At 49.2% G+C, this 26,436-nt stretch overlaps 5 protein-coding genes across 5 annotated transcripts; 2 read left to right on the forward strand and 3 right to left on the reverse strand.

Moving 5' to 3' along the window:
• Positions 1-1,146: 1,146 nt before the first annotated feature.
• On the forward strand, positions 1,147-2,454 carry J7337_005186 (uncharacterized protein; the record flags this gene model as incomplete). Its single annotated transcript, XM_044822868.1, has 1 exon — positions 1,147-2,454. One exon carries the CDS (start codon positions 1,147-1,149, stop codon positions 2,452-2,454), a length of 1,308 nt encoding a protein of 435 aa, XP_044681359.1.
• Positions 2,455-5,528: 3,074 nt separating this feature from the next.
• J7337_005187 (uncharacterized protein) lies at positions 5,529-6,468 on the reverse strand (the record flags this gene model as incomplete). The annotated part of the gene is made up of 2 exons (XM_044822869.1): positions 5,529-5,756; positions 5,830-6,468. 2 exons carry the CDS (start codon positions 6,466-6,468, stop codon positions 5,529-5,531), a joined length of 867 nt encoding a protein of 288 aa, XP_044681360.1.
• Positions 6,469-11,736: 5,268 nt separating this feature from the next.
• On the reverse strand, positions 11,737-18,846 carry PRPF8 (Pre-mRNA-processing-splicing factor 8; the record flags this gene model as incomplete). The annotated part of the gene is made up of 1 exon (XM_044822870.1): positions 11,737-18,846. The coding sequence occupies one exon, from the start codon at positions 18,844-18,846 to the stop codon at positions 11,737-11,739; it is 7,110 nt and encodes a 2,369-aa protein (XP_044681361.1).
• Positions 18,847-21,546: 2,700 nt separating this feature from the next.
• On the forward strand, positions 21,547-22,637 carry J7337_005189 (uncharacterized protein; the record flags this gene model as incomplete). The annotated part of the gene is made up of 2 exons (XM_044822871.1): positions 21,547-22,263; positions 22,314-22,637. 2 exons carry the CDS (start codon positions 21,547-21,549, stop codon positions 22,635-22,637), a joined length of 1,041 nt encoding a protein of 346 aa, XP_044681362.1.
• A 321-nt stretch (positions 22,638-22,958) lies between these two features.
• J7337_005190 (uncharacterized protein) lies at positions 22,959-24,592 on the reverse strand (the record flags this gene model as incomplete). The annotated part of the gene is made up of 5 exons (XM_044822872.1): positions 22,959-23,192; positions 23,243-24,004; positions 24,055-24,335; positions 24,394-24,438; positions 24,523-24,592. The coding sequence occupies 5 exons, from the start codon at positions 24,590-24,592 to the stop codon at positions 22,959-22,961; spliced, it is 1,392 nt and encodes a 463-aa protein (XP_044681363.1).
• Between the last annotated feature and the right edge of the window lie 1,844 nt (positions 24,593-26,436).

Here is a 26,436-nt window from a genome sequence, read left to right on the forward strand (position 1 = left end):
TTCGTTGAAAGATCTTGGCAGATCTGGGTTTTTATCTGAGGCTGGAACCTTGGAGGGAAAAGTGAGGAAATGATAATATCAATCAGTTGCGAAAAGTCGAAGTCGCCTTTGCACGCAAATAATAGACTGTGATGACGTCGAAGAAGTGAAGATGAAAGACGAGTCTAGGCTGCAGGGCGTGCTAAAAGTGAGAGAAACGTGTGCTGATTGGTGCGCACAGGAATCCAGGCACCAAGCGGGTCCCTAGGTGTTAATTGGAAATCGACGTGCATCTCAACTGGCAATAACTTGGGACATCATCATCATTGGCAGAAAGACAGTCAAATTTAGTTGCTTTAGAGTTTATGCTTACGCTGTATATCTTCTTTATTGTATCCTTCATTCAACTATGGTGCAACTGGGCCATAAGGTAGTCGGGCACTTGTTAAAGCTCAGCGTAGGTAGGCATGAGCTGTTAACCACTTCACGCGGCTTCAAGTGCGTTGAAAAGACACTTCGAACTGTAATTTTTTCTAAACTTATGGCAACATTCTATCAGTCCTCATTATACTAAAATAGTTTAATTTGTTATGTACTGTAAGGATCTCGAGGTTGAATTACTACAGTAACTATATATAGTTAGGTACCTAGTCTACTGTCTTGAAAATACAGTGCAACCACATCAACCTTGTTGCCTACACTGTGAGACCAACTCCACCCGCCCCAGCATTGAGTTCAGATCACCACCTTCCTTATTTTCAACTACATCCACAATGAGTTGCATATAGTCGAACCATAACAAATCTCCGTTTTCTGGATTATCCCACTCTCCAAACTCAATAGAAGCTATGTCTTCACTGTCGGTCCGATAAACCTCTCCCAATTGGGTCCCGTCTTCAGCTTCCCAATGACAGACAAGCCCAGCCCGTCTCCATCAGCAACATACGACACTTCTAGCGTCTCTGATCGACTGACGACGAGTCCATCGTTTCCTGCAAGTGCCGGCACTACCGGTCCTCGTATAATACAGTCAGACTTTCCAATCTATTAGGGTTCAAAATGCGGTCTATCTTGTTCAATTTTAATCAGTCTCACCGCCTCAGGATTGCTACCCGTCCACGCCGGATTTGGCCTCTCGCTTCAGTCGCTTCAGTCGCTTCAGTCAGAATGTATTCTCAGAGACCCTCATGGCTCGAAGTATGTTGTAATGACGTAAGGCCGACCCCTACGCTCTTTGCATGGAACCTGTCAAACCTTGCTTCTTACCATGATTCTGACCCTTCAACCTCGTCTGCTTCTGGTGATTCCGACCAGCGGATCTACGTCCTGGGAGTAGGTAACTTAGGCCGCCTCTTCGCAAGTTCACTGGCCCAAGCGCCTGACAGACCCCCAATCACATTGGTTGTTCACAGAAAGGAGCTCCTGGAGCAATGGATCGAGAGTGATGGCATTGAAATTTTGCGCCAGGACAAGCTGGAGAAGAACAAAAACTTCGATATTGAATGGTGGGCGGAGAATGAGCCGGATTTCGGCCCAGTGCGAGAGGTCGCCGATGGCGAAAAGCTAAAGAACCTCATCGTCTTGACCAAGGCTTCAGCTGCCCTGCCACAGGTTGACCGAGTTCGAGGATACCTGGACCGAAACAGCACTGTGTTATTCGCTCAAAACGGAATGTCGAAATTGTGGCCTCCTCATGGATCCTTATACGTTTCCCATCGCTATCATAGCAGCCATGAGCCCAACTTTTTAGCTTGCGTTACAACCCATGGAGTGACATCCCAGGGGACATTCAGAAGCTTTCATGCCTCCCAAGCTGATGTTGTCGTCGGAGCGGTTCTCCCGAACTCCATTTCGCTTGGGAAGACAGCATACTTAGTCAAGCAGCTACTAGAAGCCCCTCACCTAGAGGCTAGGTCTGTGCCTAGAGGGGAGCTTTGGATTCTGCAATTGGAAAAGCTCGTCGTTAACGCGGTAATCAACCCTTTGACAGCTATACTGGGTTGCAAAAATGGAGCTCTATTCACTGAATCAGATGGAGTTCTCGCACGAGTCATTGACCAGCTTCTAAGCGAAGCAAGTCAAGTGCTCCAACTTCTGGTGGCCCACGAGAGCAGCGCAGAAATCATTGGACGGCAAGAAGGACGTCTACCAGGCGAGCCTGAGACGGCCATCGATCTCTCCCCCAAGAGCCTGCAGGAAAGATTCTCACATTCTCAGCTGAAGGACATGATCTATCGAGTGGGTCACAAAGTTAGGGAGAACACAAGCTCCATGCTGCAAGACGTGCGTGCCGGCAGATCAACCGAGATCAGGGACTTCAACGGCTGGCTAGTTGAGATGGCAGCGTTCCTAGACCCGGGACTAGAGGTTACGGGCCACGGCACCTTGGTCGAGCTGGTGGAGGCTGGCAGAACCCTAGATGTGGATCAACTTGGAAGTTGCTTCAACGGTTCCGAGACAGATGCAGGAAAATGATGACAGAGTCATGGCTATTGGAGATCCGGGGACGTGCCCTGCCATCGGTTGTGGTCAATCCAACTTCCCTCCGCACATTGGATGAGCATGGGCCATTAATGTTGTCCAAATAGGCACCTGGCAGATTTTGGCTGACCAGGGTTGTGATCGGCTCCGGGCCAACGTCTGCATCCTTGCAAGAGAAGCCAGCACGAGATAATGAATTAACAAGGCTCACATCCGCATTGGGGGATATGTCCTGTCACATTTGACAAGGCGACTGGGAATTCCCGGAAGTGGCGTGTTTCGTTTCGTTTTGTTTGGCTGTGTTCGTTTCTTCCTCGGTCTCGATTGCCAGGGGTCTAAACTCAACCCAACTTATAAGACTGAGTTATATAGCCCATAAGACAGGTGGTTATCGACTCGCGCTAACCCTCTCGAAAACCTTTCTGCCAACCAGATGAAACAAACGTTTTAAAGCCCATCTCTCTCGTGGGGCGAAAAAGAAACATGCAGGCATCTTAACCAAGTCCAGCGTCGCAATGCATCGTCACCAAACACCGCCGTCATATCGACCCAACCTCCCTCTCCTCTCCCCTCCTCTCCTCTCTATCCTATCCATCTTTGGCCGCCGATGTGACCTGAAAACTCAGACCGTTATAGCCCTGGGATGGGTCAAAAAGTCTCGGTCGACGGGGGGTTGACAAATCCATGACCAAGACTGGGAAGGGGGTGTTGTGCCCCAAGTTTTATCACGCATCGTCAGTGTAGCAACCGGGACTTGAAGCCAGTTTCAGGCCTAGTTTTTCACAGATCGGGCAGTCTGCTTTATGATATTATGCAGTACCTACATCAAGTCAACAACATCAGCCAGCCATAACGCCTCGCTTAGAGACTGCACATCGGAGATTTCGAAAGAGTTGTTTCAGCGGCGGTAACCCTCTACGTTCCCCGGCTCTCCGACATGTAGGTACTGTTGTCTTGCTTGCTTCCTAGCTAGCTACCTGTGATGAGATGTGGCACAGCTGCTGCTCTTTCATGCTCTCAGCTCTGAGATGACCTCGATAGCCGTGGCTCGACACGACCTCAACCCCGGAGCATGAAGATCATCCCAAACACAGCATGTTACGCGACCTACATCTTGTGTTACCTCCTCTCGACCGCTGTGCGACTGCACTTGGCGTCGTGTGACCGCTGAACGCGTCTCTTACAGACGCGCGCTCGCACATGCATACATACTGACCCATTCCTCCTCACCCAACACGTCACAATGAGACACCACGCAGCTCATCACAGAGCCAGCACGCATGCGCACCCGCATATCTGAAATAACTGTTACTCTTCGTAGCTCGAGCTCAAAAAACGCCATCGTTTAGCGCCGTGACTCGCATCCCATGCGGTGTAATGCAACAAGTTAATCAGAACGAGGCGGGTCCCTCTCTCAAGGTTAGGCAAACAACAAAGCACCATCCCATCAACTCATCTCAATCCATCACAGCCAAGATCGGGCCTTCTACACTCTTCTGGTCATATAGCCTGTCGACAAAGTATTAACATCACGAGGACACCGGTAGTATGGACTCGACCGCCTCAAAGCCACAGGTGACATGACACCCAAAGGGCCCTTTGCCCTCCGTTTCATCGGCTCCATCCGCTCGCTGGCAGCCTTTTTCTTCAGGGTTGGCCCCCGCCAGTCGGCAACCATGGCGATTGTGCCGCAGCAGCACTGTCTCTCTCTGAACAGACAGATAGCTACGTGGCAAGGTCCCGCCTTACCCTACCTATATCATAACTGATCGCAGCGACCCCCCTATGCATGCATAGATACATACTACATACATGCCTACATCTCTCATGGGCAGGCAAGATGCGCGGAGTGTGGCAGGGATTTAAAGCATAAACACTTTCGTTTCGTCTAGCTCAACTGTGGAGACCGGTTCCGGTGAGACAAAGCATACAGGGGGGTGCTCTGAGCCAGATCCGAGGGAACCTTTGCAGTTTGGGCGTTATATATCGTTTCAAGGCTTCAATTATAGGGCATCACAATGTTCGGAGTCGAGGTGAACCGGCTCCATTTTCTCGTCTTTCGAACGTCACGGCTCTGGACCTGAGAGAGAGGAGCCTCATGGCGTGATTCTGATGATGATCGAGCAGATCTTGTCTTCTATTATCTAGCGCCTTCGTCTTCCAAGTGTTCCTGAATCATGGCACCCCGATACTGTAGCTATACTGGACTTCGTCTCCCGAATCCGAATCCAGCCACCCCCAGCCCCAGCCTTTCCTTTCGTGCTCTACGCTTACATGCTCCGTTTCCTCTTCTGTGGTATCAAGAAACATCACAATATGCTCCTGTTCGTCCGTCGTTCTACATACACAAACCCGAAAAATACGCTGCGCCAAAAAAGGAAACCTGCTCCGCCCATGATCCTGCTTTTGCTCCCGTACATAAATGATTAAGAGGTAGAATATAGTTATAAGATAAGGGTAATAAGTGACGAGAAAGTGTGATCAGCCACATATCCCAAGCGATTGGACGGTTTCCCCTGGCTGAAGGATGGGGAATATTAAGTGCATGTAAATAATTCTTTCTCCTTTTCCGGGGCTCCCAGGTCTATAGTTTTTTTCGTAAAGCGACATAGGAGATCATAGACGTAACAAAACGGAATACAAGACAATTCTTCTGAGAAGGGGAATGGGGAAGTGAAGTATGATTAATGTTAAAAAAAAAGGGTTTGTGACAAAAAAGGCCAGTCTCGAATACGAAAGAAACAATGAAACGGCCTGTAAGCACACGGAACAAAAGAAATTAATACAGGGATAAAAGAAACAAGTCGTGGGTGCGTTGTGCACTGCCTGGGCTGAAACCGGTGTGCTCAAGTCGACAACTCTAGGAAGGAGGCCTTGGGGTCGTTGATAAAGTTGTCGTAATTTTTATTATGATGGCCGAGAGTAGCCAAATGCAAAAGCGAATGTGTTTTGGGCGTAGGTCGAATGATCGTAAAGAAATAAGGAGCGTTCTGAAAGGGGAATGTGGTGTTTTTGATGCGTCGCGATTATAGAATGAACCCTCCGCCGGCACAATTATTTTTCTTTTATTATTGAAGCTGATGATGGGAATATAAGGGCTCTTCGGATTCTGCGTTTGAGGCTACAGCTGGTGATAATGACTGTGACAAAGCCGCCAAAGTTGCTGGGTCCTCAACCATTAGCTGCTCGGCCCGTTCTCGACACGCTGCAGGAGTAAAGCCAGTGCCAACTTTATTGGCGACGATTCTCCATTTCTCGTTCTCGTAGTCCTGAAGGGCAGTTCGGAGCTTTTGGTCCTAAGGGTAAAGTCAGAAAATTCTTTAATCACATCACCAAGGTAATCAAGGGCTAGTTCGCTGGTTAACGTACCGTCTCGTCGGTCCAGTTCGTGGTTTTGGCTTTGAGCTTCGTGCAGTATCGAACTTGTAATGTCCCTGAAGATCGTCCTGGGAAGAAGTCTGCTATTTGCTTCCACGTCAAGTTCTTGTTTTCCTTCAGTTCGATCAACAGCTGGTCATCTTCTGGCGTGAACTTCAGTTTAGGGCCTCGGGGGCGAGGTGCTGGATCCGGCATTCCAATTTGTCCCACAACGCTTGGGGCTCCCCCTAAGCCATCGTCGCGGCGCATCATCTTGGATGGTGGCTCCGAGTCGGGGAGGTGGTGGTGGTGATGTATAGGTTGGTGTTGAGGCTGTGAGACTGCCACGGCGGCAGCGTGAGCATATGCTGCTCCTAAAGGTGTCTGTTGCATGCTGCTGAGGTCCGAATGGTCCAAGTCAGCCATTCCTGTAACAGATAGATCAAGATCACTGGGTCGTGGCCGTTTAGAGCCGGGCGGAGGCACAGAATGCTGAGGGTGATTCGGTGGTGTTGGGGTCGAAAGAGTCTGGTACATAGGGGCCATGACTTGTCCTGGGGCTCCAAAATGAGGCGGCCCCAGACGATGATGTCCTAGATGAGAAGGGTCCATGACCATCTGTGGCGATGGATGCTGATGGTGTTGAGCCATCGCTGCGTGCTGGACATGAGGGTTTCCGTGATGCGGGTCGGGAGTGCCATGAATACCAGCAGCCGGGCCTCCAGGATGGTGAATAGAGGCCCGAGGCTGCTGGTGTCGTGAACGCTGATGAAGTGACGTATCATACGCCTGCTGATGTTGATTTTGCTGTCCTGATTGTGAGCCCTGACCCGAGTAGTCCACGGTATAATCCCCCACTCGATAGGTGCCCGCCAGCGTGCCTCCGATACATGAGGTCCTCCAGAGCGAACCGCTCTGGACGGCCGCTGGGCTCTGAATGGAAAGAATTTGACAGGATGAAGCCCTTGCGGGCTACGGCGAGGAAGAGAAAGGGTTATCTAGTGGTGTCCAAAACGGTGTAATTTGTGTGCGTCGAGCTAGGCTTCTGGATGTTGTATTTTGCGTCTGAAGTGTAAGTCGATAGCGTTACTAGCTACTAAGCAGCTTGCCACATATATTGTCTGAATTTTCACTGATTGGTACCGGGCCAGAGGCTTTCCCGTTTCCGTAGTTGAGTGAGACGCTGGTGACTGGCGATGGAGGGCCGTGTTGGGGGGGGTGAGCTCAGGCAGAAGTGCTATAATAGCGTAACGGTTGTGAGTAGTCCAAAGGAGTGTGTTGAATGCGCATTCAATTCGAAGCTGCTGTCTTGGAGAGAGAAGGCATAAGAGAAGGACTTGATTAGGATGAATGCTATTAGGACATACCACTACTACACCGAGTAAGGCAGTCGATAGGAAGGCGAGTTTGTAGAAGCGGTAATGCTTTATTTTGTATGATAGGATACGTCCCCTCACAAGATCTCTTTTAGCTCCCGGCCTGGGGTCAGTAAACGTATTTAACAAAAGGGCTAGTAACCTGGCAAGCGTTGCCCGTACCAGGGCAGGCCTATATCGTCTGATGACGGAGTAGCTAGAGCAGGGTCGCAGAGGGAGTGGATCACTGGCCTCTCTGCGTTCATGCTGCAGGTTAAAGCACTTGGAGATTTTGCCCAGTCCGGTATGAGAACAATCCCCGTCCGACAAGTGCTGGGCTGCGGAGACTACCTGTTAACCAAGGCCAGGGTCTGGAGGGTGGTCAATTTGACGATCTTATGTCCATTGCAAGGTCTCCAGGGTGCCTGATATAGAAACAAGAGCCACCCCTGGCATCCATCATGACTAGCAAGGATAAGAGCACAATGCAATAGCATTGCTTTGAAGGCAAGCTCTCTCGATTAGATGGCAATTTGCCATTGTAAAGCCCCTGCGCATAGAACAATTAGGAAAATGTACCTCTGCTGGAAAAGATGACACAGAAAGGACGGTGGGCGGAGGTGCTTATTGGGGCACAATGCCAACTTGAAACGCGCTTCGCTTGAAGAGCGTGAGACTAGACCACACTGAGGTGGCCAAGAACAGCCGTAGAAACACAGCAGCAAAACGGCCATTGTCAGGTTTTTCGCCGCCTTTCCAAAGAAAGAGCCACAGAAAGTGGGTGCCGAGCTGATGGCGTGGCAACAAGGGAGAAAACAGTTATGGTGCTTGGTGCAGGACAGGAGTAACGGTGTGGAGCGGAGGGTTATAACAAACCCAGGGTTTGGTATAGTAGATGGCTCAACCGGGATCGTGTCTATCAATTGGACTAGATCGCAAGCAGAACCATTCTCCACTGTCCGGGAACCTCCGTTTGGCAAATCTGGATGGTAAAGCAGGGAGAAACCCATCATGGATGGATGAGTGTGCACGCCGGGTTGTCGGGGCTGGTCCAGATTTGATCAATGTGAGCGCACGCCATGATGTTGTTCCGCACAAGCTAGATCGACATCCTGGTTAACGGTGGCTGGATTGAACAAGCTCCCGCACTAAAGTCAGGGACCAGATAGTTACGTGCCACAGTCAACTAACAACTGCCTAGAGCCAGAAGTGACCTCGCGGCTCATGGACAGGGCGCACTTGGGTACGTGAACATGGGCCTAGTCCAGCCAACGGGAAATCGACCCTGCGAACCGATTATCTGGATCACTCAATAGGGGAGGGCTGAGAGGAACGGTAACGGATAGCGACATCCACATCAGAATTGGTGACCGAGATGAGTCTGTTAGTGACTGCCTTGGCAAGATAATGGGTGCAAATGAGAGCTTCTGGTAAAGGCCATGACGCCGAAAATGATGGGAACTCAGACATATGCGCAAATGCTTGCTTGTCTGAGAAGCATGGAGCTCGATGCGATGCGATACTGCATCAGGCTGGACCTACCCGGTTCTGAGCCGGGACCAAGATAGAAAATGTGTCTTGGCTTGAAACCTGACGATATGTCAAAGGGACGAACGCCCCATATCGAAGCCTCTATCGACAGTGGCTGGTGCTGGTGCGCGTGCCCGGAACAGCCCTATTGAGCGGGCATTGACAATCCGTTCGGAGTGGCCAAGATTGCGCTGCTCAATGCCTCATGCCAATCAATCAGGCGGCCCTTGGAAGGCGTGTATCGCGTAGGGTAACAGGCGTTTTGAAGTCGAAACACGCATGATGTTGAGGCCGAAAGCAGCCTGAGATTCCGGCAAGATGGTGTTCCGGCGGCAGGGAGGCATTAGCAAGCATCTCCTGATGTGCGAGTGTGACAAGTCAAGTCGAGTCGACGGTTCTGTCACTGGCATTGTCGTCATGAAGGAGACGTCAATGGGGGGATCGGATTCCAGGGCCCCGGTTCAGGAACAGGAACAGGAGGTCGGGGATGGCCTTCTAGAAGGACCTTCTAGCGCGTACCGGGCCTTGTTGGGAGTCGGGACCTTGGCTAGCGCAGAGGACCCTAGCTGCTGGTGGAGCGGAATGAGCACGCGCCGCTCTGAGTGTGATTGAAGATGGGCAATAGTGGATGTAAGTTGTCGGACGGTAACTCCTTAGGGGCATCCGGCGATGAATGGGCTCAGTTTTGAGTGGTGATGCTTGCTTGGAGTTGGAATGTAGAGGTGGTGATACTGTCAAAAGGGGTGATGATGAGTAGCAAAAATGGAGGCTTAGCTGAGAGGGGGAAGTTGGAACAGGGGGAAGTTGCCCAAGCATGATGTGACCTGTTTGAAGATTTTGAAAGAACCACCAAGGCAGACTGAGGATCAAAATCAAAGGAGGAGCAAGTGTCACTGTGCCCTCCAGGAAAATGCCTTGAGACTTTACGTAGTACACGGGCACTAATGGAAAGAACGAATGTCATCGCTGTCAAGCGGCGGGCGATGGTAGGTAGCAGTTGGCCTAGAGAATGCAACAGTATCGCTTCCCCACGATGACAGCAACCTAATCTCAGCTATATCCCGAGCTCGATATTACTTTTATCAACAAAATCTATCACAGCGAAATAGTGTCAAAATGACAAGCCAGATCGTGGATCAACGGATAGATCGAGGGTTTTTAGTCTATGAATAGTATTATTCTCGGTTGGCAGCTCGTTCAAGCCGTTCTGCATTGTCTATTTGAAACGCTGAACACACTACCTTAGATATAGTGATTTGACAGATCGATATAGGCAGGATTGTCTATAAGTCAGTGACATATACCGAGAGTTAATATTATTAATTGGAAACACTGACATGAACGGTTTTTGTTCTGTTGATCTTATCTAATCTTCTAGCTCATGCTATTAATTCTCAGTAAATCCAGTTGTTGGCAATTGACTGATTGGAAGAGACGATCTGGAAGCTAACCTTGAACCAGCACAACGCAGTGCATTCCAAACCTGGGATACCCTAAACAATGAGACAAGACTATTGAACAAAGGTCACTTTACGTGATGTTGAATAAGCCAGCCATGGCCGGGGCATTGTCTCATCAAGTGATAGTCTAGCACAGCTCAACGGCCCGGAAACTAGAATGGCCGTCCGTGGTCTGTCTACCTGTCTGCCTGCCGTGAACCCAACCCAGGGGGAGGGATCGTCCATCTTACCGAGCAATGGCAGCCCAGGGCCTAGTCTTTGACGCCATCTTTGGCTCGAACCACCTTGTAACCATCCCTAGTCAAATCTTACCTCACCTTACAGGCTTCTTACTGCAGGTACAGAATGCCTAGACTAAGGCATGTAGGCATGCGGGTCACTTCAATTGTCAAGGAGGTAAGATGACATGGGGGCCTGTGCTGACAAGAATAGTAATCGACGTCAGCGAAATTCGCGTAGATCTCCAGCTCTCAACCCCTGAAAAGCCCAACGGCCAAAAATAACAAAGATACCTACCTACCTTACCTACGCCCGTCCTAATGCCATTCGCCCCACAACAGTAGAGAGAAAAGATCTTCACCGAATTTCCAAAGATATCGTTATAACATAGGCGACTATAGGTAAACGAAAAACCTAAATAGGAGGGGGGAAATCTCTGCTGATCTATCTATGTACTTGAAAAATCTTTACCGAAACTACCATAAGATCTTCTATCAACTAACTCAACTCAACTTGCTCCGCCACTCAGACTATCAAACTATCCAAGCTTTTGAATTTCATAACCTCGCTTCGAATATTCGCATGAATGCATAAATGACCAATTTTACTCCCCCACGCAGCTGACTGACAGCTCAGCGCGCTTCCACGCCTTCGGTCAAGCCGCCTTTTAGTACACTACAGCCCTTGCACAAATCTATTCCCAATTCTGCCACTTACAGTTTAACATCTCCATATTCCATCTCCTCTCCCAAAGACACGGTCAAATTATCCGGCTATCGACGTGGGTCATCCATGCGAATCCCTGTCGCCATCCGTCATCCGTCATCTATATCCGCATGCATATTTGCTGGTCGATGTCGGTGACTTCTTTTTAGACTTTGCACCCTAGAGAGAAAAAGAAAGGAAAAAAGAAAGGAAACCAATTTCTGCCTATACTAGATCCCGTGCAAGTGTGGGATCCAGATCTATCAGAGAACTCTACATACAATAATTTAGATGACTTTATGATAGGAAATAAATAAATATAGTCTAAATTTAATATAATTTTAGGGTTTATGATAACAATAGATATCCTAACCTTTCACTAAGTCAGAGTCCCTAAGTATGTTTAGCTCATCACGAGGTTGGTGTAATCCAAAGCCTCTGCCAATGTGATCAACACTATACAAGGAAATCATCCCGTCACTAGTCAAATCAAGTGATGCATTATCTCGGCTTCAATTTCTCCTTGTCATTTTTTACCATAGGTATTTTACAACATGCATAAAGAATACACCCAGTCTGCCCAGCTCAACTGATTGATTACAAAATGAAATGCTCCCTTCTTTGATAAAACAACGCCTTTACCCACTACTTTAAGCAAAGTTATCCGATCGGTCCACCCAAATATCCTCCAGTTCCGCAAAGTTAACGAAATGCACTGGTCTGTGCTGGTCGCTATAGAACGGCAGTGGCGTATCCAGCTTGACGTGGACAGGCCTCTTCTCCATTCCAGCAAACGCGTTGCCCATAAAGCTGTAGTTCCACTTGCCATCATCCGGTACCAAGAAGAATCCCCTGAACCGTGGGCTCAGCAACAGCTTTCGCTTCTCACCCATTGTTGTAGTAAATCCTTGAGGTTGATCACTCTGTGTGTCCTTGTTCTCAGCTCCCCACTTGTAGCCTGCTGGTGTAAGGCCCCACGCCGATAGAGATACACTGCCAGGTGTGAATGCAACCGACACCGTGACCGTGCTGGTCTTGTCCCACTCATTATGCGCATCGAGGAGCTTTGAGTGTTCTGTCACATCCATGGCAGACATGTAAGGTAGTTCGCTGCCAGAGACCGTGTGGATCACACCCAGAGGCTCCATTCCTTCAAGGAACTCGCTCTGAGGAAGTTGCTGGGGCAATTGCACATTGCGGAGGCCGCCAATCTGGGGGATCATGACGATACACTTGATCTCCTTGACCTGGTCGTTGTCGGGGGCAGAAGAACCATACAGGTAACCGGCCACTTGAACTCTAAGGTCAGCAATAGTGATGAAGCGCTTCAGAATGTTGTTTGGCATGACGTAGGTAATATCGTCAAGATCATTGTCAACCGACGAGACGTAAATGTTCTTTGCTCGTGTGCGCAAGTTGGATGTAGCAATGGCTCGTGTTCGCCACTCAGTCTTGGAGGCAAATGTTTGCTGCTCGAACTGCGAAGTTGTGGTAACAATGATCTCTTCGCCATGGACGTTCTGGGTCTTCGTAGTCACAGCCGTCAACTGTGCCTGCTCTTGTTGTTGCTTCTCAATCTCGGCGGCTTGTTGTCGTTGCATTGATGGGGCCGAAATTTCCATACCCAGGATAATGTCTCGCACTTCACTGGTCGTCAAGCTGGAGACGTTGACATTGTTCTTCTTGCCGTAATCGTTCAGGATAAGATCTCGAAGCTGCGTTTCAACCTTGATCCAATCTTCATCTGACAGCGATGGCCAAATATGGTGCTCATGTGTGATGACAGTCTTGTCAGGCCGGAGGATGAGCTTGGTCTTATCAGGGTTGACGTGGAGCGCGCGCAGGATAAGAACAAGACGAGAGAAGGCGGTGTAAGATGAAATACTCTTCAGCCACTCATCGTACAGGTTGAAAAGCACCATCTGAGGTTCAGTGGCACGAAGAATCATGTCACCAAGTTTCTCCACTTTCATCGCTGCCTGGAAGGGAAGCTGAAGCTCTGAGGCCCGAATAGAAATATTGGGGAAGTCGAGCAAGTGGACTTCGAGAGGATCCAAAAGACCCTTTCTTGTCACAATCAGCTGCTTGGGTTGTTCTTCCACGGGCAATGATCGGATCAGAGCAGCGACTTCTTCGGCCGTCTTCCACTTGGCGAGCTGACCAAGACGCTTCTGTCCAGCCCAGACACTAGTGTGAATGATCTTGAGGAAGAGCTGTCCGGTTCTTGGGTTGAAGATGAAGATAGCACCGTTGATAGGCTTGGTTGTCAAATTACCCTCAAAGGTCTTGTGAATGGTGACACGGTAGACGTTGGTGTCATCGATAAACAACTGCGTCTGGTTGCTAAACAATTCCGAGTAGTTCTGGGAGTTCAAGAACTCCTGGTTACTCTCAGAAGCGTAGAGCTGTAGACCTTTTCGGATACGCTCGCGCAAAACGTACAGAGCGGGGTTGGCCTTCATGATCTTGGCCATAGCCTGCTGCACAAGAACCTTGAGACCAGGGAAATACATGCCATAAGCAGAGTAGAGGTTGTAGGCAAGATCAATGCCAATCATGAGACCAGTAGCTGAGGGGTAGATACTGGCACTGTCAGTCGTATAGTCGAGATACTTGGCACGTGTGTACCGTTCAATGTCGTGTGAGTCGTAATCGCCATATCGGAGCTGAACATCAATCCAGAATTTGTTGGTAGTTGTCTGCTCAATAACGTCCTTGGTATCGTAAAGAAGTGAAGGTCTGGTCACATTCCACTTGTGGTTAGAGAAGAGAAGAATATCGGCACAAGAACTGTTCATCTTGTAAGACTTTCGAGGATGGATAGTCTCTTTCTGAACGGTCTCAATGCCGAGAGATTCCAGTTCCTGGTCAAATACCTGGCAAAGATCCATAACAACAGACTCATGAATCTTCTGCCACAAATGGGCTCGGAAGATCTGGATAAGCGAGATCTTCAGAGTAGGAATCTTTCCGTGCAAGAAAATGCCTGTCAAGTCAAGCTGGACCTGGAAACCCACGTAGACGTTGGCTCGGTTGATGGTGGGTGACCACCACAAAGTGAAGCGACGGTTAGGAATTTGATTCAAACCACTTCTTTGAGCATTAGTTAACTTCTTGAACTTCATAGATTCTTCAAAACCCGAGGCCTTTTCCCAAAAGAGGCCTTCCCATGAAGGGAAACCTGTTGCCTTGAAAAGGGTATGTTCGAGGATGGTCTCAACACCACCCAAAGCCTGGATCACATCGGTGCGATAAGCGTTCAGGTTCCACAATTTTCCATCATGACGTTGACTAGTCCACCAGAAAGGATTATTCTTCATCAATTGATAGATCTTAAACTCAGCTCGAGCTCGGAAACCCTTATCGAAGCTCAGGGTGCTTCGATCCTTTTGGAACAGGGTGTTGATTCGAGGAAGACCGCGGTCCCAACTATCCTCGAGATCCTCGAGAGTAAGACGACGGTTCTGTTGATTGGCTTCAAGACGTTTCTGAGAATATTCTGTCCAGACTCGTTGAGAGTCGATGAACTCGGCCTCCCAAGGAATGATGTATCGGAAAATATTCGGGATGAGGGTCTCCTCATCATGAGTCATTCCTGCCCTGTAATGAGTAACGCCAGTGTCGGTTTGCTTTGACCAACGCTTATCACTAGCAGGAATAAGGATATGTGAGCCCGAAATCATACCAAGACCACCAAGCTCCTTGGGGGTGTAGAAGACGGCAGGAGGGAAACGAGAAGGCATTTTGGAGTTAAGACCAATCTTGACTCGGGTCTGAATCTTGGTCTCGCACTTGACAATTGTATCAAGCAGGTCGACGGTCGATACAGCTGCCTCACGATAATAAGTGAAGAGGGCGATCAATGCTGTGTTCCACTTGTTGGCGATCTTGGTGAAAGTTGTAGAACCTGAAGACATGAGAATCTGTCGAATACGGTTGTTGAACTTCTGAATATCCTCCTCGGTGACTTGTAGGAAAGCGTGCGCCGTCCTCTCCTTTGTGGTGTTGTCAACGAGAGACCACACACTGTCCTTGACAGGGAATTCTTCATTCTGGTTGCGAATTTTGGGGAGAATGCGGACTTCGAAACCGCACATAGAGAAGAGCAAGTTCGGGTTATCACGGCTGTAAACGCTGACAAAGCTTTCATCCCACTCAATCGTTGTAACAGATCGAGGCAGACGGTTCTTCATATCCCAGAAGACCGCTCGTCCGAGGTTTACATCATGGCGCATCAGACGCATGCGAGAATCTCTTGGCCAGCACTTCTTGCTCTTGTATCCAATAACGTTCTCAAAGTTAGGGTCGGGTTGTTCCGTGAGGAATCTTTGGATGAGATCTCGAGACTCCTCAGCAGTAAATCGGAGGAAGATCCAAACCTTGTCGATGTATCGAGTGTACAGTCGGATAGGATGACTGGACTCAGTCTCGCGGTCACGGAATTGCAAGAAGTCGTTGGGGCTTTGAGGTGGTCCAGCAATCTCGCTGGCTCGCTGAGGGCCCAGAAGCAGAAGATCCAACACAAGACCGTAGAATTGGAACACAAATGCAGAGAACTGTAAGCCACGGATCATGCCATAACTGTTGACATGGTTCATGTCCTTGTAGGTGAGCTGGACGTTGTTCTTGGCTGTAATATAATCTGCCAAATTGTGGTCCATAATCAGCCTGAGAAGAGAGTTCAGAAGCGTGAGCTCCATCTTTTCGTAAACCTTGGATAGTTCCGTCTCAATCATGACATTGCATTCACCATTCTCAGTCTGCCACACACGGTCGAGGTTGTTGATACCTTGTGCCCACTTGTAAACAAGCAAAGGCGGGACCTCAGAATCCGATGGCTTGATCCAGGCAGGGAAAAGATGTCGCTGATCTGCTTGATACCACAAATATTGATCCAGGTAAGCATCGCTAATCTTCTCGATAGGTTCAATATCGTAGACAGGGTTGATGGTGCTGTAGTTGTCGTTCATGTCAATGTTAACTTCCTTGAAAGCTCGCTGGGTAAGCAAAAATCGTTTGATTCGCTCCAGTGTGGTTCCAGGGCTATCATATGCTTGCTCAATCAGAGCTAATTCCTCTCGTTGACTCTGGTTGAGACGGCCCTTCACTGAATATGCCTCCCTAAGGCGCTCAAGCGCAAGAATGAGGATCTTGGTGTCGTGCTTATAAGAAACACTCGGGAAGGGAATAGGCGAGAACTTGCGAGACTCCAGCCAATGCACGGTAGTTGTGTAGATGGCAATGGCTTCTTCGGAGGACACGTAAGGGCCATCCTTCATGTGGTTGTGCTGGCGTTCTTGCTCAGCCTTGAGCCAAAGTCGAGTCAAACGACCGACGTTCTTCTTGGCGACAGTCTTATCAACGGTAGCTCCTCGTCGAATACGCTCACGGTTGTAGTGGGCGACTGAGATCCACCAATCGGCCTTAGACTTGACGTATCGAAGAATGATGTTCTCAATAGGTGCAGGCAAGCCTGGAACCTTCCAGGGGATGTTACTCTTCCAACATCTCCAGGCCTCAGATAAATGCTGAAGCACGGTGTTGACCTTGTTCTGCTTGATACCCTCGGGCATCATGTCCATAAGATCAGCCATAACGGATGCGCGGAGCTCCAAATCGAAATGGGACTCCACACGTTGCTTGGTGACTGTCTTTGCAACACCCTTGCTGTGTCGACCCTCAAATTGACGAGACAAAAGATTTCCTAACCATCTCTCGAGCAAAGGAATAATTCCTCGCATGAAGAAAAGCCAAACCCTCCAAGCGGGAGCCCAGAAACCACATCCAGGACCCTTACCGACAGGTCCAGAATTAAACCGGTAGTAAATGAGATGCTTCAGATCCTTGCAAGTTCGAATCTGGTGCATCAGCTTGTATTTGTATCGGTACATGCCCGTCAGCTGACCAACGTGGTTGAAGGCGTATAGGATACCATCTGCAAGCTGGAAGGCGTCAATGTTTCCAAGTCTGTACTGAACCTGGGCATCAACGATAAGCTTTGTAAGTCTCAAGATCTCTCGCATGAGATGGAAAGCGTTTCCGAAACGTGACTTCTTTCGCTCCTTGGTGGTCAAGGTCTTGACAGGCTTCAAATTAAAGTTGTAATCGAGGTGAAGATACGTCAAGTTCTTGCGGTGGATAAGGAGGTTGAGCATGTTGAAACCCTGGCGACAAACCTGCAGACCAGCCTCGACCCAATCGATGGTTGTCTGCTGGAAGAACTTGGTTTGCTTGAGTGATCGCATCAAGTTCTGCTTGTTTTGCGCCTTGGGCTTCTTCTTGTGCAATTCATTCAATACGAAGTTTTTGAGGAGTTTCTGGTACGAGACTCGGACCTTGACTGGAGGTCGATCCGAGGGAGGATGCTCGAGGTACCACTGCTTGACGAGAGGCACATCTTGTGCTCGAACCATGCGTCCGGATCGTCGGTCAAATGGGTAAGGCGCCCACCAAAGTTCGACAGCGGATGATGTGTTCTCATTCTCGATATCCTCGTCGGCAAGGAACGGCTCCACTCCAGCAGGCAGCTCAAAGGCATCGTCTTCGGACTCCTCAATGTTACCAGCGCCAAATATCTCGTCCTCGTGGGAAACCTCGACATTCTTGGGTGCGACGGTTCGCGACGAGATGGGGTTGATGCGACGATCGAAGTGGAATGTCGGGAGATCAGGATCATCCGCACGATTAAATACGACCTGGGGGTGTGAGTGCCACGATAAATGAACACTTCTTGGTAGCGAATTATAGAGGTACGGGTAGGCGACCCTGAACTCGGTTCGAATGGGATTTCGGAAAATGATACGATCAATCGCATTAAACTCGCCGAAGTCTTCGTCGTTGGGGTCGATATCCTTGTACAGAGGTTCGAAACGAGGACCGCCGGGAAGAGCGACGTTGAGAGCCTTGGCTGTTAATAAGCTCTTAAGGTCGAAGAGATAGAAGTAGTTCTTGTCAACAACATCAGAAACAAGTGGTCGACTCAGACGGAAAAGTGTTGCCATCTGAGGGAGTGTGAGGTTCCAGGCCTTGTAGCTTGGGCCGTTGACGTGCGGTGTGTCCAGAAGGGGTCTGTGATCGTAGAACCATTCATATACGGCCTCGTCATCTTCCTCGTCCAACTCCATCTGAATCGGCTCAAGTGGCTCAACATCCTCTAAGTTTTCAGCCCACGACAGGGGAGGCTCTTCGTCGTCGAAAGGCGGGAATCGCATGCGCTTGAATAGTCGTCTGTCGGCTTTTTCTTTGCGCATAAATGTCCACATCATAGCCCACTGCGCAAAGAAGACAGGCTCGATAACACGCGGGATCTCGTTGACCAAAGTCAAGCATCCGTTTACATGATAGAGCACCTTGACTTCTCGCGCCGATTCCCATGGCATCGGCATGTTCTCGAGAAGCTTCAGAACTGCGTGTGGCATGAACTTCAGGGCCCCTAGATAGCTTCTTTTGTCGTTTGTGTATTTCTTCTGGGACACATCGCCTATGTCCTTGACAATCTTCCGTAAATGTTCGGGGGGCATGTCAGCCTTCTGCGTCTGAACGAAACCGCCCTTGCGCTTCTCTCCGAAGCGGTTTCGTCGTGATCTCACCCACTCGTTCTTCTTCTGGGCAAATTTGGCCATCATCGGATCGGTGGGAGGACGAAAGCCTGGAGGAGGAGGAGCTGGAGTTGAAGGAGGAGGCGGCAGAGAAGAGGAAGGCGGAGGAGGTGGAGGAGGAGGTCCCCATCCTGGGGGAGGAGGCGGAGGAAGTTGCGACATGATTGTTTGTTGATGCGCAGAAAAGAAAGGCAAGGATCGTGAAGCTTTCGCTATTTAGGCAGAGCGCCGTTGCGCGTGATGAGTCACGCTACCGGTCCCAAAGCGCTATCAGTATTAATGTTAGTAGTAGCTGCTTTGTCGCGGTTGCTTTGTGATGAAATTGATGCTGGTCGCGCAGATTTTGAGCGAGCACGACCAGGGGTAGATGGTAAGGAGCTTTTGAGAAAGTTGCCTTCATCACGATAAATTCTGGGCCATGGCCTTGAGACGCGCTTCAATGTGGGTCTCCTCACGTGACTATGGCAACTTCGAGGTTGGTGGAAGTCGAAGTTTATACTGAATACAATTCATGATGGCTGCGACTTATTTATTACCTTAGCTACATAATTCTACTTTTGGGCTATTATAAAGCTCACTGTTCAGATTTAATCATATATATGTATTTATCTATTTGTATAAACCGGTATTTGGGTTTAAACGACTATACTATTGCTTCCAGCTAGAAGGTCAACTTGGGTCTATCGTTTATAGTAAATTTTATAAAGTCAGAAAACCCCTACAGCTTCAGCTTCGGTGTTGTGTCATTTACGAAAATAACCTATATAATTCCTAGCAGTAAACTTGCGTTGAATGTTTTTTGTGTGTAAGTTGTCTCTGCGTTTGGCGTAAGTGAGCCATGGCTGTCACGTCCCACAGTTTTGTTTAAAGCCAGCAAAAATCGACATCTTTAATCAAGATTGTAAAGTGTGAAAGCTTGGGACCAATAGATGTATCACTTATAAACGGAAATAAGTCGCACTTAGAGAAGACTGGTTTACCAAGCAAGAAATAGCCAAGGTACAGGGTAGCCTCTTCCCGATAGGAGCTGTCCAATGATAGCTGCCATGATTCAGACACTGACTTAGTAATCATCAAAGCTACAATCATCGTCAAAGGTTAGCATCATTCAACTGAACATCACGACGGCCAATTCGTCCCGCAAACCACTTTAGCACGACACAGATCACCGTCAATCAAAATGGCGCACCTCAGTAGGTCAAATAGAGACCAAGAATTCCAGACCCTGCTAACCGCTCCTGTACAGATGTCAAGCCGGACCCGGCCTACCTCAAATATGCTGGTGCGTGACTTCTCCCCGATCTCGACGGCAACACCCTCGACTCGAGTGCATCCTGACAATGTGAATAGCTATGATGAAGACGCGCCATCACTACTTCCGATGGACGCCCCGAACTGCCCGGCTCACCTTCACCTACGTGGCTGTGGTCCCCGCCATCATGGGCTACATCGCCTACAGCACCGACGTAAGTCAAGGAATAGGCAACGCGACGACCACCGAAATGCTGACAAGTGAAGGGACTTTGGGATTTCCGAGCGAAGCGAAAGGGCGACCTCATCTACGAGAAATAAACCAGCCAGGCATTGGAGTGTTGAGATGTGTACATATAAAGCACCCGGATTGGGATAGAGCCCATGGTAGGGATTCAATTGAACCGAGGTCAACGATGAACGAGTGGTCGCCGAGATTGTGATATGTTTGATGAATTGAATGGAAAATGGGTATAATCGAAGTGACGCTATCAAATTAAGCACTGGGCGTCTGTTACCACCTCCCTCTGCCTCTCGATCGCCCACTAGAGGTGTCCGGTAGCCTTTCGCCTCTTCTCCAATCGCCCATGGGAAAATCTCCCCCGACATCATCTCTCCAGCCAGCTCGTCCCCCTCTCGAGCTCCTCCGCCCAGAACCGTGATCTCGACCTCCCCGGTGAACCCCTCGGACTTCATGTGGACCCGAAGCCTGCTCCCTTCGCACGCTTGAAGCGGGCGCCACTGAGCCATCCGAGAGTGGTGGTAATATTGCGCAAGTGATGTAGTCGCCAACTACAAATCGACAATCGCTCAGTGTCTTGGTTTTGTCGTCACTGCCTCTTGTTGTGCCATCCATGGGAATATCACCAGATGTGTCTGCTGCGGAACCACCACCCAGTACAATGCTGCCGAGGTCCTTAACCCCGTATTTAGGGGGAGAATTTGCGACTGCGGAGGTGTTTCGAAGGTCTGGAAATACCAACTGGAATACAAGACGACATCCCACAGAGGGCGAAGGCAACGCCGACTTTTTGGCGCCTGCAAGTTCCAGAGCTAACTCGTTCAGAGTACAGTCTGACCATGTATACACAGGTATATGTGGCGGCAAACTATGCGACTCAAATTCATCTGGCCTAGAAGTAATGTTGTTAACTTGTTGTGATCTAACGCCATCTATATTGGAACGGGTCATATGTACCTGTGAAGGGATCCTGTACGATAGAAGAGATGCAGCAAGAAAGGTGTTGTATCGTCGCGTAGTGATCTTTCTGGAGAGGAAGACATCTTATGAGACTGAAAAGGAGGGAAAAAAAGGAAAATTGTAAGACTCTGTTATTATGGTAAGGTTTCGTTGTTGAAGTTACGAATGATGAGAGGCATCACTATAGTGTCCAAATTAACCGATCTATATCCGCTTAAACCATCATGACTTCGCGCTCCATCAACAAATTGTGAACTCTTACCATTTACAGACTGCGGCAACGAATTTCTGAACGCTGAGTGGCACAATCCTGGCAATTTCCCAACAAAAATCAAACGCCAATTCGAATATTGGATCGAGGCTCCTAGGAAACACCAACACGTCGATCGAAACGCTGTCCAATCTACACCATGGATTTCGCGGCGCTGATGAACAAAGAGCTCTCAAAGAGCAAGAAGAGCTCCGGCAGCGAGGAAAAGAAGTACCTGAAACGTTCAGAAATTGAGGCGCAAAGAAAAGAAGCATACCTCGCCGAACAAAAAGCCCTCGAGGCCGAGCGACAAGCCAAAGCAGCCGCGAAGCGCAAACGAGAGGAAGATGCTGCCGCCGAGAACGCCGCCCGCGAGGAGAAGCGTCGCAGACTGGCCGAAGATATGCGCAAAAGGCGAGAAGAGCAAGAAGCTGAAGAAGAACGCGCCCGGAGGAAGCGACTCGGTTTGCCAGAGCTGGTCAAGGCCAAGAGTGAAGACGTTGAGGATGGTGTGCATGCCAGCGAGGATATACCAGAGGAGGAGCTCGTTGAAAAGTTGAGGGGGCTTGGCGAACCGGCTGTATTGTTTGGGGAGAATCACTCTGCGAAATTGAGACGATATCGCAAGTTGACGACAGTCATGACCAAGGGCCCTATACCGACAACGTTAGAACTCGTGGATGAGAAGGATATGAAGGTGACCACTGAGCTACCGAAAGACAAGGAAGGCAGGAAGTGGCTATTTCGACAACTGGCAAGCTACTTTACGATGGTTCTTACAGAGTACGAGCGAGCTATGGAGGCTGAGAAGCGTGATACGAGTGCCAGCAAAACGGCATATAATGCCATGGTACAGACTCGAGAGAACATGAAACCAGTAAGTCATCCCTATGGTACGGAGATAAGATGTGTACTAACAACCTGCAGCTATTCCGCAAATTTGAGCAAGGCGAACTTGACGACGACATTCTCAAGCCTGTTACAGAAATCGTTCAAGCTCTTCAAGAGCGTCGTTACGTAGACGCCAACGATGGATATCTACGTTTGAGTATCGGAAAGGCAGCGTGGCCTATTGGTGTTACCATGGTAGGCATCCACGAGCGTAGCGCTCGCGAGAAGCTACATGATGGAGAGAAGGGTCATGTTATGGGCGATGAGGTTACCCGCAAGTATCTTCAGAGCATTAAACGCTGCCTGACCTTTGCGCAAGTTCGATGGCCGCCCACAGACTTGCGACAGTTGATGGGCTGAAGAATAGTATATAGCTGGAGGCAAGGGCTCGAACTTGATAATGATACCCCCCTTGAACAAGAATAATTAAAACACATGCACAAGAACACTGGATAGGAATGATTGATTTTGAAGAATGCTCCTGACGCCTCATCTAATCTACTGCAGTGTAGTTCCATACCCATAAGTGGATAACCGTGATCAGGAATTCCTAACGCCTAGGCCGTAATGCGATATGCAGTCCATTGGTTCGGGTTGTGATACCCAGCTAGCCCTGCTTCTCGCCGGGGCAGTCGAAAAGGGGCAAAGCAAACAATATCTTACCATTATGCACCGATATTTCTAGCCCTCGACGGCGCCTGGTTGTCCCGGTGCTTTGCCCTCACCGTACCACTGCTCATCTATTCCACGGCCACCAAGGCCAGATCCCTTTGCTCTACCTGCGACCTCAAGACCAGCGGCAATGAGGCTGATGCGACGGAGTCTCTCCTTGGCCTCCTCCTCGTACTGGGTAGCGACCTCAAGTGCCTGCTTCTGCATCTCAAGTCGCGGGTTGGGTTGGTCTGCAATGAGCAACTATAGAGAATCAGTATCTGGTCAAGATAGCAAAAGAAAGAGTTGCCTACCTGCTCCTTGATATCTAGACGGGCCTTGAGAATTCCTTCGCGGATCATAGATACGAGCTCCGTGTCGACTGACTCGCCTTCTTGCGCAAATGCTTGGTTCAAGCTCTCGAGAGTGACACATGAGAATGGTCTGAAGTACTGGACAATGCATTTTCTTCGGATCTGTGAGTAGAGGGCTGGGACATGGCGCTGTAGGTAGATGTCCAGGAGACAGTCGTTTCGAATGGACTCGAGGATAGCGAGGCAGCTTGAGTATCTACCGTTGACAAAAAGACTGATGGCCTTGCGGATGTGTGACTCGTGTTCCAGGAACGAGCGGAACGACTGGCTGTCCAAGACTCGAGCTTGAAGTTCATGTCTATCCATAGTCGCCAGGGTAAGGAGACCTCCGTAAACGGCAATGTCGTTTGGGCTAGCGATGTGGTTGTATTGCGCAGGCGGTATGGTGAAGTCGACTTGGAGAAAGTTGTAGGCTGCATCCTTGTAGTGCTTAAGGCCAAGGAGCGCAATACCGGAGACAAGTTTTGTGTATGGCTGGTATAAACGTTCCTCCTCACCACTCTGAACACCGACGATCTTACCTAGATTGTTCAAAACCATAGTCCAGTCACGTCTAGCGATGTAGACATTCACGAGGTGGATGCCGCAATCGATAATGTGTTTGGTGGTGGTTACGTCCTGGCGCATGCGGTTGTACGCCTCGGCGGCTGCCTCTAAATATCCGGTCTTTTCAAAATGCAAACCCAAGTCCTCGTTTCCCATCTAATAAAGTTAGAAGGTTATATTCACAGAGTTTTGAGATTTTCACGCACTCGGATGCTCTCTTTGATCAAATTGTGTTTGTATTGCTTAAGCTGGGTTTCGAGCCGTGCAGCTTCCGTCTTGTTCTCGCGCTCGACTCTGTCGATCCATGCTTGATCTTTTTGGGCGTCGGGGTCGTCAGGAGCGGCGAGGCGAAGACAGCCCCAAGCGTCGACGTACAGGGCCACATCCGAGCCTTTCTTGATCTCGGCGATAGCAGCCTTGAGCGCGTCGATACAAAGTGGTACGGAGGACTTTCCAATGTGGATGAGGCGATCGATTCTTGTTCGCCCTAGATGAGCTGTTAGCGGGCACATCGAGATGGCACCGGTGGGATAGGACTGACTGACCGGCGTAATTCTGGATATAGAGATCGAGGTCGAGCTTTGGTTGTTCTAAAGATGAAAGTCAACACATGATTCGAGTCGCATCTTGAAGCCAGTGTTCACAGCGGCTTTGACGACACCAGCTCAACGTACCTTGGACAATGATGCCACCCGAGTTGCTCATATGGGCAAAGTAAGCCGCCAAGGGACTTGATTCGGACATTTCGAAGCTGTGCGTAGCTCGTACACACCCAGACACACCTATTAAACAATGTGGGATGGATACGAAGAGCTATCTGTAACTTGACGTGTGGTTTGGTGGATAACAATCACTTGCTGCTAAGGTAGGCTACTATGCTGCAGTGGGGTAAGACAAGGTGGGGGGATGCTCGGTGAGCGAGCAGCCAGACCGGGGCAACATGGGTCAACTTCGGTGAGCCAAGGTGAGAGTTTGGTGACGGTAAGTGGGGAGCCGACTCGGTCCCGAGTCTCCCATGACCCTCATCATCACTTCTTGGGTGCTGGCCATCAAAAAGAAGCTTTTCTGACTACAGTAAGGCTAGCCCTAGGTTTGACTCAGGACTTGGTGATGACGTTCTGCGACTTTTCCTGATAATCAATACGTATTTTGTACAAGTAACTTGCAGCAGGAGGCTTTCACGTACAGTTTTCTTCTGCCATGGCAATGGGATGTGCATATTGGTACGGAGTAACAGCAACATTCTAAAGCTGAGCGCTTGGATGGGTGTCCCAATGCAGCATTTCCGCTCTTCCATGAGGACAAAGTGAATGTGACATTCAGACCCGGGCAGGAAATAACCACCTGCCTAGTTGCGAACACTGTGAGCCCTTTTCACCATTGAGTTAACGTTACGACGACGATCAACAGACCCTGAATTATCAGACAATCTAGACAATGTGCTGGAACATGGCTGCAGATGTTGTGACTGGCAGGGTAATGCTAGTTCCGGACATGTTAACTCTATTCAATTATAGTTGAGTTAGGTTGGGTTTGTCTAAGAGTTGATGTTTCTGGAAAAACAGATGTTGTTTAATGTTTATTTGGCTTAAGCAAGGCCTGATCAAGGTTGATTGAAACTTTGTCGAAGAGGTCAAAACAAAGCTTGAGCGCCAAGACCAATGCCAAGACTTGTTGCAACACAAATCTACGGCAGATAATTTTCAATCGCTCTCTGACCCGACTTTATCGGCCGACGGAGATGCGTATTTTTGGACCAAAGAACCACGACGCTTCCAGCTTAGCGATGGGCCCCATAGAGCGATAGAGGCCACCGGCACCTTTTCCACCAATAGATCATGAAGCTGAAGTGAATCAGAACCGCGAAGACGCGAGAGGGCGGGCTGTCTGATTCGGCTGCGCCGTTTAGAGCTAGAGCCCAGGCAGGTCATGGCACGGAGGAAACCCGGGTGAGAGCCGGAGATTGAGGTTAGGATCCATACATCCTGACATCCCATCCATCCCCATCTCCATCCATTCTGTGCGTGTCAAGTTCGTTTTAGTTGCATGATGTCATGTCTAACGCACAGATTCTTCACCTGGTCGTCGTGATCATCTTCCCAATTCGATTCTCGGGTACGTGAAGAGGATTCGAATCACATTGCATGATGACCGCTACCCAACATGCATGTGGCGCCTTGTTCTCATCTCATGCGTGGCGGGCCAGAAGCCACATGAATGGGGATCATCCCGTCCGTCAGCTTCCGTGACTCCCGGAGCCGATGCAATGGTTGTTTCTAAATCCAGTCAATATCAATTTGTACCTACTGTACTGTACCTACTAAGGCAGAATCAACACTCGCTCTGCATCTGCCATCTGACCATTTTGATTTTGGACCTGCTTCTTATCGCAAACGCTACGGATTAAAGCATCTCTATTAGTGTTTGGTTTATCTTATGCTTGTCTGCGTTGCTGCAGCCTGGGTCACACTTCAGCCAGTGCATTAGACTAGACTCTCAATAAGGTATGAACAAAGTTGGAGCGGTCTACTGCTGTTGCGAATAGAGTTGACTGTGATTTTCATTGATCAACACGCAAATCTCAACGC

This window comes from Fusarium musae, chromosome 4 (genome assembly GCF_019915245.1).
Source record: "Fusarium musae strain F31 chromosome 4, whole genome shotgun sequence".
Lineage (NCBI taxonomy): Eukaryota > Fungi > Ascomycota > Sordariomycetes > Hypocreales > Nectriaceae > Fusarium > Fusarium musae.